The following is a 15,881-nucleotide window of genomic DNA, read 5'->3' as shown; positions in this document are numbered from 1 at the left end:
TTTTTTACAAAATTTATACTTTTGGAAACATCGTAATGTAACTCAAATATGTTTTTCAGATCATATTCACCTACAACATTTCCATTTTCCGTTATTCAAAGTCTAAGAACAAAATTCCGAAAAAAACATGCTTCGGAAAAAAGATTGATGAAGAACAGCTACGGAATCCTCAAAAAAAAATTCACTTAGTGTCCAACAAAGCTGAAGTTAGAAGTAAACGTTGCGCACAAGGATATAAGTTTTTGATTTTTTTTAATATCATGACCACAAAAAATGTAAAAAAGTTGCGTATAAACCGTACTTTTCAATCAATGAACCATCAAAATTAATTATGTCAGGCCAGATACATAAATTTCGAAAAATAAGATTGAAAAGTTGACGTAATTTGGTACATTTTTATATTTTTAGGAGGTTTCCAAAACTATACATTTTGTAAAAATTGATTGGGAAACAAGAGAGATATATTGGTTTTAGTCAGGAGTGTCAAATTGACACTCCAGGGACTGTAACGGGTTAAAAATTTCAGGGACCGATGAGGGTTAACAGGGATGGATGGATGGATGGATTACAGCTCCTATTTCTTAATTTATCCAGGATAATATATGTTTGTTATCTACACTTTAGGGCCGATCTTAAAATAATAAAATACAATAATATGCAGTTTATACTTTACTTCATTTTTTTTCCTTCCATAGATGCTCAGCAAAGACATGGAGGACGTCAAGATCGAGTTCAGCCCGATCTACTGGATCGAAAACGGAACCCTGGTCCCAACGACGACAACCACAACGACCACAACCACGACAACTTCGACGACGGAAGCGACGACCACCATGAAGGAACCGGTGCCAATTGCCAACACCCCACTTGACCTGCATCCCCGGATAGATATGGACCTCGAAGATGGCGACGATGGCATGAGCAACGAAATCGACCGGTCCTCGGCCAGCCGGGAACAGGTGGCCAGCAGCCGGAGCATCGACAAACCGGAAAGCAGCATCAGCTTATCTAGTATTGGAGGTGGCAGTGGAGGAAACAAAAATGGCAACAGTTCCGCCACGATGGTGTGTCATCGGTGGTGGTCCGGATTGCTGATATTTGCACTTCTGACAGGGCTGGTGTCGCATAGGATTTAGAGCCTAGCTGATGAGCGGATCGATATCGTTGAATAGGTTTTTACTTTCGTAATTTCTTGCAATCATTTTTGTTGTTCCTCAAAAACCCGGGCCGGGGCTTATTAAGAATGTTTATGGATCGAGCAAGTGCGCTGTGTGTGAGTACAAAGTACCCAGAGTTGGACTTTGGGGAGCTTCGTCACACTTATTTGAGTATTCTTGTCTGAGCTTGTTCCGGATTCTTCAATTGAAAATCGCTTCCGATGAGCGAAAAATTGTATAAAGTTAAAATATTTTGTTTTTTTTAATAACAGATCTTTCAGTGCGAACCTTTGTAGAGATTCAAACGAATTAGTTAAGCTAATCTTAATCTTAAGAAGAAAAGTATATAGGAATCTAGTGAAAGGAAAGATAAATTAATCGATCAATTAGCATTATAACGTTATTATTATTTCAACTTGCAACTAGCAGCGAGCCAAACAAAACGAAGTAAAAAAGAAAGAACCCGAAGCCGAAAAAATCAAGTGAGGAGTAATTAATAATTTATAATTGTATTTGTAACTAGTTGGTAAAATTTTGAGTATAATCTCTATCACTCTCTCTAAGTATCTCACACTTAGTCTCTTTCTACAGTATAAGTCGATTGGAAATATCGTTGAGATGTCAAATATTTTTTCAATTGTGTACATATAGTTTTCGCTAGATATGTCTCTATCCAATGTATTGTAAGTTATTATTTAAAACATAAAAAAAGGAAAGGTTAAGGAAATTCGCGCGCTTCGAATTGGCTATTTTTAAAATTGAGTTGATCTTTAATGAGTACATTCCACCAACAAACATCTTTGGAGAACAAAGTCATTTAAAAAAAAAAAACAAACATATAAATCAATTTCACATTAATTTTGCATGAAAATTTGATTTAAAAATCAGATCAAATGCTCGGAGTTTTCAATAGCTAATTTTTTCAATGCATCAATGTGAATTCAAAATTAAAGTTTCGTAACTGAGTTCTGATTTTTTATTTCAAATATAAGAATAATCAATTTTAAATTTTGAATCAGGATCTAACTTATGAATCAAAATTCTAACCACCTTACTTGAAATCTGAATTCTGAATCTGAATTCTGAATCTGAATTCTGAATCTGAATTCTGAATCTGAATTCTGAATCTGAATTCTGAATCTGAATTCTGAATCTGAATTCTGAATCTGAATTCTGAATCTGAATTCTGAATCTGAATTCTGAATCTGAATTCTGAATCTGAATTCTGAATCTGAATTCTGAATCTAAATTCTGAATCTAAATTCTGAATCTGAATTCTGAATCTGAATTCTGAATCTGAATTCTGAATCTGAATTCTGAATCTGAATTCTGAATCTGAATTCTGAATCTGAATTCTGAATCTGAATTCTGAATCTGAATTCTGAATCTGAATTCTGAATCTGAATTCTGAATCTGAATTCTGAATCTGAGTTCTGAATCTGAATTCTGAATCTGAATTCTGAATCTGAATTCTGAATCTGAATTCTGAATCTGAATTCTGAATCTGAATTCTGAATCTGAACTCTGAATCTGAATTCTGAATCTGAATTCTGAATCTGAATTCTGAATCTGAATTCTGAATCTGAATTCTGAATCTGAATTCTGAATCTGAATTCTGAATCTGAATTCTGAATCTGGATACTGAATCTGAATTCTGAATTCTGAATCTGAATTCTGAATCTGAATTCTGAATCTGAATTCTGAATCTGAATTCTGAATCTGAATTCTGAATCTGAATTCTGAATCTGAATTCTGAATCTGAATTCTGAATCTGAATTCTGAATCTGAATTCTGAATCTGAATTCTGAATCTGAATTCTGAATCTGGATTCTGAATCTGAATTCTGAATCTGAATTCTGAATCTGAATTCTGAATCTGAATTCTGAATCTGAATTCTGAATCTGAATTCTGAATCTGAATTCTGAATCTGAATTCTGAATCTGAATTCTGAATCTGAATTCTGAATCTGAATTCTGAATCTGAATTCTGAATCTGAATTCTGAATCTGAATTCTGAATCTGAATTCTGAATCTGAATTCTGAATCTGAATTCTGAATCTGAATTCTGAATCTGAATTCTGAATCTGAATTCTGAATCTGAATTCTGAATCTGAATTCTGAATCTGAATTCTGAATCTGAATTCTGAATCTGAATTCTGAATCTGAATTCTGAATCTGAATTCTGAATCTGAATTCTGAATCTGAATTCTGAATCTGAATTCTGAATCTGAATTCTGAATCTGAATTCTGAATCTGAATTCTGAATCTGAATTCTGAATCTGAATTCTGAATCTGAATTCTGAATCTGAATTCTGAATCTGAATTCTGAATCTGGATTCTGAATCTGAATTCTGAATCTGAATTCTGAATCTGAATTCTGAATCTGAATTCTGAATCTGAATTCTGAATCTGAATTCTGAATCTGAATTCTGAATCTGAATTCTGAATCTGAATTCTGAATCTGAATTCTGAATCTGAATTCTGAATCTGAATTCTGAATCTGAATTCTGAATCTGAATTCTGAATCTGAATTCTGAATCTGAATTCTGAATCTGAATTCTGAATCTGAATTCTGAATCTGAATTCTGAATCTGAATTCTGAATCTGAATTCTGAATCTGAATTCTGAATCTGAATTCTGAATCTGAATTCTGAATCTGAATTCTGAATCTGAATTCTGAATCTGAATTCTGAATCTGAATTCTGAATCTGAATTCTGAATCTGAGTTCTGAATCTGAATTCTGAATCTGAATTCTGAATCTGAATTCTGAATCTGAATTCTGAATCTGAATTCTGAATCTGAATTCTGAATCTGAACTCTGAATCTGAATTCTGAATCTGAATTCTGAATCTGAATTCTGAATCTGAATTCTGAATCTGAATTCTGAATCTGAATTCTGAATCTGAATTCTGAATCTGAATTCTGAATCTGAATTCTGAATCTGAATTCTGAATCTGGATTCTGAATCTGAATTCTGAATCTGGATACTGAATCTGAATTCTGAATTCTGAATCTGAATTCTGAATCTGAATTCTGAATCTGAATTCTGAATCTGAATTCTGAATCTGAATTCTGAATCTGAATTCTGAATCTGAATTCTGAATCTGAATTCTGAATCTGAACTCTGAATCTGAATTCTGAATCTGAATTCTGAATCTGAATTCTGAATCTGAATTCTGAATCTGAATTCTGAATCTGAATTCTGAATCTGAATTCTGAATCTGAATTCTGAATCTGAATTCTGAATCTGGATTCTGAATCTGAATTCTGAATCTGGATACTGAATCTGAATTCTGAATTCTGAATCTGAATTCTGAATCTGAATTCTGAATCTGAATTCTGAATCTGAATTCTGAATCTGAATTCTGAATCTGAATTCTGAATCTGAATTCTGAATCTGAATTCTGAATCTGAATTCTGAATCTGGATTCTGAATCTGAATTCTGAATCTGAATTCTGAATCTGAATTCTGAATCTGAATTCTGAATCTGAATTCTGAATCTGAATTCTGAATCTGAATTCTGAATCTGAATTCTGAATCTGAATTCTGAATCTGAATTCTGAATCTGAATTCTGAATCTGAATTCTGAATCTGAATTCTGAATCTGAATTCTGAATCTGAATTCTGAATCTGAATTCTGAATCTGAATTCTGAATCTGAATTCTGAATCTGAATTCTGAATCTGAATTCTGAATCTGAATTCTGAATCTGAATTCTGAATCTGAATTCTAAGATAAGTTAACCACCGTTAATTAATTTTGTAAATTTATTTTTCGGCATATCGGTGAAAAGTAGTTATGAAATTGATAAAGATGGATAGAGCCCGTCCGGAGTATACGTGTTCACCACATGTAGACTTCGGACCAACCAGATTTCATTGTATAGGTTAAGGTAGTGCCACCTCTATCCCGGTACTACTTCTCCTAAATAATGAAATGTTGCAGGGTAAAGTATGGTGTACGTTAATAAGTTTCCTCGCAAAAATGCTCTTTCGCTCTTTTCAACATCTGTAAATTTTCTTCTCACTTCTCTATCCATCTTTATCAATTTCATAACTACTTTTCACCGATATGCCGAAAAATAAATTTACAGAATCTGAATTCTGAATCTGAATTCTGAATCTGAATTCTGAATCTGAATTCTGAATCTGAATTCTGAATCTGAATTCTGAATCTGAATTCTGAATCTGAATTCTGAATCTGAATTCTGAATCTGAATTCTGAATCTGAATTCTGAATCTGAATTCTGAATCTGAATTCTGAATCTGAATTCTGAATCTGAATTCTGAATCTGAATTCTGAATCTGAATTCTGAATCTGAATTCTGAATCTGAATTCTGAATCTGAATTCTGAATCTGAATTCTGAATCTGAATTCTGAATCTGAATTCTGAATCTGAATTCTGAATCTGAATTCTGAATCTGAATTCTGAATCTGAATTCTGAATCTGAATTCTGAATCTGAATTCTGAATCTGAATTCTGAATCTGAATTCTGAATCTGAATTCTGAATCTGAATTCTGAATCTGAATTCTGAATCTGAATTCTGAATCTGAATTCTGAATCTGAATTCTGAATCTGAATTCTGAATCTGAATTCTGAATCTGAATTCTGAATCTGAATTCTGAATCTGAATTCTGAATCTGAATTCTGAATCTGAATTCTGAATCTGAATTCTGAATCTGAATTCTGAATCTGAATTCTGAATCTGAATTCTGAATCTGAATTCTGAATCTGAATTCTGAATCTGAATTCTGAATCTGAATTCTGAATCTGAATTCTGAATCTGAATTCTGAATCTGAATTCTGAATCTGAATTCTGAATCTGAATTCTGAATCTGAATTCTGAATCTGAATTCTGAATCTGAATTCTGAATCTGAATTCTGAATCTGAATTCTGAATCTGAATTCTGAATCTGAATTCTGAATCTGAATTCTGAATCTGAATTCTGAATCTGAATTCTGAATCTGAATTCTGAATCTGAATTCTGAATCTGAATTCTGAATCTGAATTCTGAATCTGAATTCTGAATCTGAATTCTTAATCTGAATTCTGAATCTGAATCTGATTCTGAATTCTGAGTCTGAATTCTGAGTCTGAATTCTGAATCTGAATTCTGAATCTGAATTCTGAATCTGAATTCTGAATCTGAATTCTGAATCTGAATTCTGAATCTGAATTCTGAATCTGAATTCTGAATCTGAATTCTGAATCTGAATTCTGAATCTGAATTCTGAATCTGAATTCTGAATCTGAATTCTGAATCTGAATTCTGAATCTGAATTCTGAATCTGAATTCTGAATCTGAATTCTGAATCTGAATTCTGAATCTGAATTCTGAATCTGAATTCTGAATCTGAATTCTGAATCTGAATTCTGAATCTGAATTCTGAATCTGAATTCTGAATCTGAATTCTGAATCTGAATTCTGAATCTGAATTCTGAATCTGAATTCTGAATCTGAATTCTGAATCTGAATTCTGAATCTGAATTCTGAATCTGAATTCTGAATCTGAATTCTGAATCTGAATTCTGAATCTGAATTCTGAATCTGAATTCTGAATTCTGAATCTGAATTCTGAATCTGAATTCTGAATCTGAATTCTGAATCTGAATTCTGAATCTGAATTCTGAATCTGAATTCTGAATCTGAATTCTGAATCTGAATTCTGAATCTGGATTCTGAATCTGAATTCTGAATCTGAATTCTGAATCTGAATTCTGAATCTGAATTCTGAATCTGAATTCTGAATCTGAATTCTGAATCTGAATTCTGAATCTGAATTCTGAATCTGAATTCTGAATCTGAATTCTGAATCTGAATTCTGAATCTGAATTCTGAATCTGAATTCTGAATCTGAATTCTGAATCTGAATTCTGAATCTGAATTCTGAATCTGAATTCTGAATCTGAATTCTGAATCTGAATTCTGAATCTGATTTCTGAATCTGAATTCTGAATCTGAATTCTGAATCTGAATTCTGAATCTGAATTCTGAATCTGAATTCTGAATCTGAATTCTGAATCTGAATTCTGAATCTGAATTCTGAATCTGAATTCTGAATCTGAATTCTGAATCTGAATTCTGAATCTGAATTCTGAATCTGAATTCTGAATCTGAATTCTGAATCTGAATTCTGAATCTGAATTCTGAATCTGAATTCTGAATCTGAATTCTGAATCTGAATTCTGAATCTGAATTCTGAATCTGAATTCTGAATCTGAATTCTGAATCTGAATTCTGAATCTGAATTCTGAATCTGAATTCTGAATCTGAATTCTGAATCTGAATTCTGAATCTGAATTCTGAATCTGAATTCTGAATCTGAATTCTGAATCTGAATTCTGAATCTGAATTCTGAATCTGAATTCTGAATCTGAATTCTGAATCTGAATTCTGAATCTGAATTCTGAATCTGAATTCTGAATCTGAATTCTGAATCTGAATTCTGAATCTGAATTCTGAATCTGAATTCTGAATCTGAATTCTGAATCTGAATTCTGAATCTGAATTCTGAATCTGAATTCTGAATCTGAATTCTGAATCTGAATTCTGAATCTGAATTCTGAATCTGAATTCTGAATCTGAATTCTGAATCTGAATTCTGAATCTGAATTCTGAATCTGAATTCTGAATCTGAATTCTGAATCTGAATTCTGAATCTGAATTCTGAATCTGAATTCTGAATCTGAATTCTGAATCTGAATTCTGAATCTGAATTCTGAATCTGAATTCTGAATCTGAATTCTGAATCTGAATTCTGAATCTGAATTCTGAATCTGAATTCTGAATCTGAATTCTGAATCTGAATTCTGAATCTGAATTCTGAATCTGAATTCTGAATCTGAATTCTGAATCTGAATTCTGAATCTGAATTCTGAATCTGAATTCTGAATCTGAATTCTGAATCTAAATTCTGAATCTGAATTCTGAATCTGAATTCTGAATCTGAATTCTGAATCTGAATTCTGAATCTGAATTCTTAATCTGAATTCTGAATCTGAATCTGATTCTGAATTCTGAGTCTGAATTCTGAATCTGAATTCTGAATCTGAATTCTGAATCTGAATTCTGAATCTGAATTCTGAATCTGAATTCTGAATCTGAATTCTGAATCTGAATTCTGAATCTGAATTCTGAATCTGAATTCTGAATCTGAATTCTGAATCTGAATTCTGAATCTGAATTCTGAATCTGAATTCTGAATCTGAATTCTGAATCTGTATTCTGAATCTGAATTCTGAATCTTAATTGTGAATTCCAGATCTGAAAGTGAAATGAAATTTATGTTCTGGATCAAAATTTATCCCGAATTATGATTTTTTTTCCTAACATTTGAATGACACTTCTCGTTCTGATTTGAAAACAAGATAATGTTAACCTGTTTCAAGTTTTAAAAAAGTTGTATCTATTTCGATTCAGGCTTCACATTTCAATTTTAAGTATTTTAGATGGCTTTTTGGAATTTTTTTTAACAATTTCGTCGCAAAACTGTTCGCAAGTTCTAAGAATGTTCTGCTTTGATTTTTTGTCAATAAAAACATCCTCTCTAAATGGTTTAGAATAGAGATAAACCAAATTTACACAACGTATATCGAGAAAGGGAAATCCTATTCGAAAAAATATACAGACACAGTCACGTAAACTCCAAACTTCCGCTTAGCTGAGTTTCGATATACAACACACGAAAAAAAGTATTGTGAATCAAACCAAATGAAAAATATTGTAAAAATATTGAACAAAATAAACTGTACTACCATATAAATGCCTTGCGTGTGTGATCAAACTCTTATAATAATCGAGCCGAACCTTAAATGACAAACAGAAAAAAAACTTTAAATAAATAGCAAAAATCGATGTTTCGTTCCAAAATCTTGAAAAAAAGTGAAAATTTGCAATGAGAGATAGTACAGGAAAAAGATGTCAAATTGAAGTTTTCGAAAGGAATTGAACGACGCATGGCACTAGTTATATGATTTTCAATAAATTAGTTTATAATTAATGTCAAAGCAGATGACAGTTCGATGTTCTCGTAATTGATTTGTTGATCTGAAAAAAATGATGACAGAAGAACAAAATCGTTAAAGCTTTTTCTTGAGCAAAACAAAATACAAATCGCTAGAACCTGAACGTTGCCTTGATTTGCCTACGCTTTTTGGCCCTAATATTGATCATTTGCGTAGAGAAGAGTGTAAATTTCCGTCGCGCATAATCATTAGCTGAACATATGAATCTCAGTAAAGCTATTTAAACCTTGTCTATTCGCTTAGTGGTGATGAGTACGATTCAGTACCAAAGGGGATAGGAATGATGAAACGAAAAACTTTAAAAGCCGTAAGTGAGAGGGACACAAAAATGAAAATACAATTTAATGTGTGTTGGTCCATTTGTACAATCAATCTTTTTGAAGAAGCAAATAACCGAAGAGTAGCCCAATAGATAAAATAAACGAAAATCACATAAATTCTGAACCATAAAAATCCTTCCAGATCCGGATAAGTCAAGAAACATCCCTAAGTGAGACCCATCATACATACAATATACAATGAGAAATTAGGGAAAATCGATGCGAAAAATGTGAGATACAAACAAAAAAAAAGTGAAAATATTACTCAACAGACGCTATTTTTATAACCGTATTTATTGCAAGTAGCGGCATAGAGCATACACAACCAGAAAAAACGATAGAGCAAATATACTCTATAAAATCAACTAAAAAAACAAAAATTTAATATGACAAAACAATGCATGGGCAAGTAAGCAAGAAGGCAAGGCGCGGGGCTTTTATTGTGAGCAAATACACAAAATAACGTGAGAAACTAACCGAAAAGAATGGCACCAAACCTGAAACCAGTGAAACGAATTGAGATAATTAGACATTAAAAAAAACAAACAAAACAAAAATTATTAAAATGAAATGTGTCGAAGGAGAGTCTAGCTAAATTTCGAGGCAAATGCGCGCGAATATGAAATTCATATTACCCACTAGCTACCGGTTTATATAAATAGGCATCAAGCAGTTTATCTTTTTACTTTACCTAGAAATGTAAGCACACACACGTTTAGGGAACGGGAAAGAAATTTCATGAACAGAAACCAGATAGCTGCAAGGAAATCGAATGAATCACTAGGAAGTAAGAGCAGATGCAGGAACCGTTATAATTTGTTGATTGTATATTATTGTAATGATGTAATATTGTATCATGAACATCAAAAAACAAAAAAAAACGCCGAAAGAAATCAAAAACAAAAATTTCAATAAAAATGACGTGAAGAAAGGCTTGTGTTTTCGTGAATTTTTTCTTAAACAACCGAAAAGTTCGTTAGGTAGTAATATTCTCATCAAAAACTTTTACTCTCTGGAGCCACCAGCAATCAGGCAAAATCGACACTTGGTACTGTTTGTTCCCCGAAGCTTACTTTTACTATTACACATACCCCGTGTATACCGTACCTCGTTGAAAAAAAGACATTTTAACTTAGTGATAAGTGATTGTAAAGAAAAAAAAACACGTTTTTCCTATTTCACAGCGTTATTTGGAAGAGCATTCTTCATCACCACGGCAATCTTGTCTTGATCAGTTCAATCACTTCATTCTATCAAAATATCATCTTGGGCTCTTTTCTAAGGATGTTTGTTTTTCTTCTGAGACATTTTTCTGGAATTGTTATTTCACTCCACTCCACGTACATTTTCTTTCCACTGCAATTTGTATTTTTTTTTTTGTTATTTACTACTATGCCACTTACATCAACTAGAATATATTCTTCGTAAGTACAACATTCTGTTCCATCTCTAAATAAAAAGCGAATCATAATCATCAAAGGATCATAATGTGAAATGTGAATTTCAAATTATTCTACCAAAAATTCAAACTTAATCATTATGTAAAGGGTGTACACGATCAAATTGCCACACACAATAATGATTCGCAAAATTCGAGTTTTCATCGGATTGCCATCATATTTTCAGCGATTGAAAAATAACTATTAAACTTCATTTTACCATTTTATTCGTATTTTATTTACAGTCCATACGCAAATGCCCGCACCTTGGCCTTATCCCCGGCCATAAGATTCTGCAAAACCTGTGAATCAACCGTTTTTTTTTCTTCAGTTCCTCGACTGTCTTCACTACCTTAGGTCGTCTAAGAAGGTGCTGCTTCATAATCGCTCAGTACTTCTCGATGGAGCGGAGCTCCGGATAGTTGTTTTCGGCACAAAATTGACCTTATTGTCCGCATACCCCTTCAGCACGTCCTTGGAATAGTGGCATGAGGCCAAATCCGATCAGAAGATTGTTGGGACGTTGTGGGCCTTCAGGAGAGGAAGCAGGCGCTTCTGGAGGCACTCTTTCATGTACACCTGTCCGTTCATCCTGTCCTGGGTCACGAAAGGTGCACTCTGCTTCCCGCACGTGCCGATGGCTTGCCAAACCAGGAAATTATTCGCAAATTTGGACATCTTCTGAGTGCGGACATGCTCCGAAACGCTGAACTTATCCATGGCCGTGAAAAACATGTTGCCGGGGCTCTGTTTGAAATCGGACTTCACATATTTTTCGTTGTCCATGATGCAGCATTCAACTTTCGTCAGCATGTTGAGTTACAATCCTTGCACGGGTTTTGGTGGACTTGTTCTGCTTCTCGTCGCGATTAGGGGCCTTTTGTACCTTGAATGTTCGAAGCCCAGCCTTAGTTTTGGCCTTCTGGACAAAACTTCGTGACACCGTGGAATTCGCGATTCCCAACGTTTGAGCGATGGAACGATGCGAGAGATCCTTGTTCTCATGATGAATGCGCCAGATTTTACCACTCACGAGCTGTTCTTTGGACTCCATTTCCGTGAGTTTTGATCACAGGACTGTAAAACTTGCAGGATGTAAACAATTCACTATGAAATAAATCCACCCAAATTTCCATTAAATTCTACCCAACGGTTAAAAAGTTAGAACAATTTCATAGTGTGGCAATTTCATCGTGGACATCCTTTAGATATCTTATCAACAAGACTCAGAATTTTTCGACAAAAACAATATCTGCAATTCTTTGATTCAACCCAAAAAGATTGTAACAAAAGGGAAACAGCATTTTTGGTGCCTATGTTTCAATAACTGAATTTGTTAGATTTTGGCGTCCTGAATTCAAAACATTTTACAAATTTTGTCTATCACTTCTGGTTAAAGTGATACGACGTGTTGAAATTTTAAAATTCATCAATTTGGCTAAAATCTATCTTTTATAACTGATAAATTAATAAACCTTCATAATACCAAAAGCTGATTGTGGATCAATTTACTATTCTTCATTCAATCAAGGACTCAGATTTTGCCAAGATATTCTTGTATGAGAGAAACCTCGCTTTCAACAAATTGAAATCTACAATTCACAGAAAGTCCAAAAAATAATATTACAATTTATTCTGACATCATCACAGAAAATCATTGAATATTGGTTATTTAACCCATTCGAGACCGATTGCACACCGTGTGTGCAATGGAATTTTTATACCTTTGTCAGAACAATCTTTCATTGTTTTGCTCGGAAAAATAATATTCTTAAACCAATGAAATCCGCAAATGTTAGGCAAAATGTATTGGGAAGTGGTTTTGATGAAAATAAAACGACATAAAAGTTATCTAAGAGTAAAGTACTACGAGTTCGGATGTCGTGAAAAGGCCTCCGTCTCGAATGGGTTAAAGATTTTAACTCATTCAACAACTTGTTTAAAGACTGCAAAATGATTTGATTTTCAGTTTAAAAATATTGAGGTGTAATTTTATTTAATTTTTCGTTGAATTATTGTCAAAGCTCCCGCTTTTCGCAGGTTTGGAAAAAAAATAACTGAAATAAAATTTCCATAACTTTTTTCTTAGAATTCAAAATTACTCACGGTCTTTGGGAAAGTTGATTATCGAGTGAATAAGTATTTGAATTTTACAGTTTTGTCAAATAAGTACACAGATTTAATTACAAATTTTGACCTATTCTTTAAAGTTATTCCGAAAACTAGATTGTCAGCTCTAGTTTGAATTCTCAATGAATATTTGGATTCAGCACCCCCGAATACGTCAAAATCAATTCTGAGATTCCTTGCACCTCCAAAAAATATGAATTTTGGTGTCTTGTGTTATCTGTGATGCTATTTTCAGAAACATCATTGGCAAATCATGCCAAACATCGATTAAATTGAGTCATTTTACTTGACAATTAGCAAAGTCTTAAGATTTCCATGATTCAGCCTTAGAAGGCCTATCCCACAAGTATTTAAACTAAACTTAAAAAAAAATGATTAAATCTGTAAAAAAATTTAAGAATCAAGAATTTAAACTTTAACATTGACAAACACATCTGGATAAAAATCTGTGAAATTATGAATTTTTCACGATTTTAAACCTTGCTCAATATCTCAACGCAATGAATTCATACGGATTTCCAAATAAAAAATAACCACTGTTTATAGAAAACAAATTTAAATTGTGAAAAATCTTTTCGAAAATACGTACAGAAAAAAATTGTAATTGTTAAGCTCCATGAAACTTTTAAAAGGAAGTGATGACGAAAAATACCTTCGCATCTGTTCGTGCAAAAACGAGCTATTCTCAGAAAACGATTCAAATCTTTTTACAAACCATCGAAAGAGTTCCAAAATTTTTCGTTTTAAATAAATAAAAGGGAAACAAATGATGATTCCCTTTTGTCAAAAATAATATTCGCTTAACATTTCTTCAAATCTTCCACAAATATGAATTTGAAGGAATTTAACGTCTCAAAATTCAAATATGGTGTTGTGTCAGATTTCATGTATGAGCTCTAGTTTTGCTGTTATGGCGGTTAAAAGATGAAATGAAAGTTAATTTGAAGTAAAATTAGCCAGTGATATCTTAAAAAACAAAAATACGTACATCAAAAACAAAAACTGTTGAATTAGTATACTATTCTTGATCTAAATCACGTTTGGGGTTTCAGAGATGTATGGTTTGGAAAAAAAATCGTTAACCAAATTCAAAAGAGGACCTGTAATAATTTCTGGTATCAATGGAGATCATTTTTTAGTTCTCAATATTCAAGACCATAACTTTCTCAGCAACTTTTTTAAAGACCGCATAACGTTTTGACTTATGATTGAAAAGATATAAAGTAAATCTCAAACTTTTAGTCTTTCATGCCATATTTTCCCTCGAAATTCAGAAAGGCAGACAAAAAATAAAAAGAACCCATCTCTAACTTTTATCGCAAAGCCAAAATAACTGATGATCTTCAAGTAGTTGATTTTGGATAAGAAATAACTCATTTCGTTAGCTTGAATTTAGGGCACAGTTATGCAAACAATGAATCTTCCTTCATCCTATCGTGCCGCTATTTGCCATAATTCTTATCATATTTTCAATGTTTGTAAAAATGTACTTTCGCTTCAGTGGTAAAACAGATTGCTGGATAAATGGGAGGATTTTGAAGAAATCAAAATAAATAAGAATAAATCACTTTATTTAACAGTCCAAACCTAAATTTAAAGGGAAACTACCATCGCTGCGATGAATACGAACTAAAGTAGGTAGCAATTTTTACAAAACTTAAAAAAATACTGTAAATCTAAAGAATATTGGTAAAGGGTCCGAAAATGAGACACTTTGGACCATAATGTTCTATTTTCAGACCTGACTGTGGAGAATATGGCAAATAAGAGAAATAAATATTCAATGAAATGAATTTATACCAACAAATGTCTTGAAAAGCAAACAATGATTTATATCAGTGCTTTGAAAGAAACAATTTTAGTTGTAGTTGAGACAGACTACATTTGACCGCAAGAAGAAAAGAGAAAAATGACAACTCGTCTGAGTTCGTCAAGTTCGTTAGCTAGTCGAGCCAGATGTTTCCCAGCATTTGTATTTTCGAACGAATTTAAAGAAAACGGGTTGACCAGAATCGTCATCCCCGGAGTTTATTTAGGATACGACACTGACATGAAGACTTTCAATACTAACTAATTAATTAAGGTGCAAATTTCCAAAAAGGCAAAATTTAGAACCTATACTGAACATTTCCAACATTTTTGTTAGCTTATGATAAATAAGCTACAAGTAAACACAAAACAGTTTTAACTGTTGTGCTGCTGACAAATGTGTTAATGAGGAAAGTGTTTGAGATATTTATAACAGAAATTGAAGTGTTTAGAATTCAATAATAAATCAATTTATCTATGTTTTTTTTTCGAAAACTCAAACATTTCAAATGTATTTAGATCTGGGTCCAATAAAGGGTACCAGTCCAGTACCAAAATAGGAACAGTAGGTTCAAAGTAGGAAATTTTGATTACACATATCTTTGGAAATTTATCAATAACGGCAAAACCAAGGTTGAAAATTCTCATCGAAATTTGCAGAGAAGAACTATGAAAGGGTTTTCTGAAAAACGTGAGAAAAACATGGATATATATAAAAACTACCGCTTAGAATGGTCCAAAGTAGGGCAACCCTATTAGATAGCTGATCTACAGCATGTTTTTCTGAAATATGGTTTTTCGATTTTTGTACTTTGAATAACCTAAAAATGAATGATGGTAGATAAATAGTGTCTAGGAATCAAATTTTAGTTAGAGGTTTCCAAAACCATTATTTTTGTAAAGAATCGACTTAGAGATTTACAATCGTAGATCTCACAATCTCTAGCTAGATAATTCACTTTCGTATAAAGGGTGATACGGTCAAAATTTGGTCAATA

At 32.7% G+C, this 15,881-nt stretch overlaps 1 protein-coding gene across 1 annotated transcript; it reads left to right on the top strand.

Annotated features, from left to right (window-relative positions):
- Positions 1-551: 551 nt before the first annotated feature.
- Positions 552-2,420, top strand: LOC129747755 (protein unzipped-like). The gene is made up of 2 exons (XM_055742103.1): positions 552-604; positions 696-2,420. The coding sequence occupies exons 1-2, from the start codon at positions 557-559 to the stop codon at positions 1,134-1,136; spliced, it is 489 nt and encodes a 162-aa protein (XP_055598078.1). The 5' UTR covers positions 552-556; the 3' UTR covers positions 1,137-2,420.
- The last annotated feature ends 13,461 nt before the right edge of the window (positions 2,421-15,881 follow it).

This window comes from Uranotaenia lowii, chromosome 2 (genome assembly GCF_029784155.1).
Source record: "Uranotaenia lowii strain MFRU-FL chromosome 2, ASM2978415v1, whole genome shotgun sequence".
Taxonomy (NCBI): domain Eukaryota; kingdom Metazoa; phylum Arthropoda; class Insecta; order Diptera; family Culicidae; genus Uranotaenia; species Uranotaenia lowii.
Note: the sequence above shows the minus strand (reverse complement) of the source record. Positions and strands in the feature narration are given on the sequence as shown.

Excerpts from the sequence above, each read along its gene's own strand:
- LOC129747755 (XM_055742103.1), top strand. The coding sequence starts at position 557 with ATGGATGGATTACAGCTCCTATTTCTTAATTTATCCAGGATAATATAT. Across the intron at positions 605-695 it reads ATTTATCCAGGATAATATAT|ATGCTCAGCAAAGACATGGA; the intron begins GTTTGTTATCTA and ends TTCCTTCCATAG.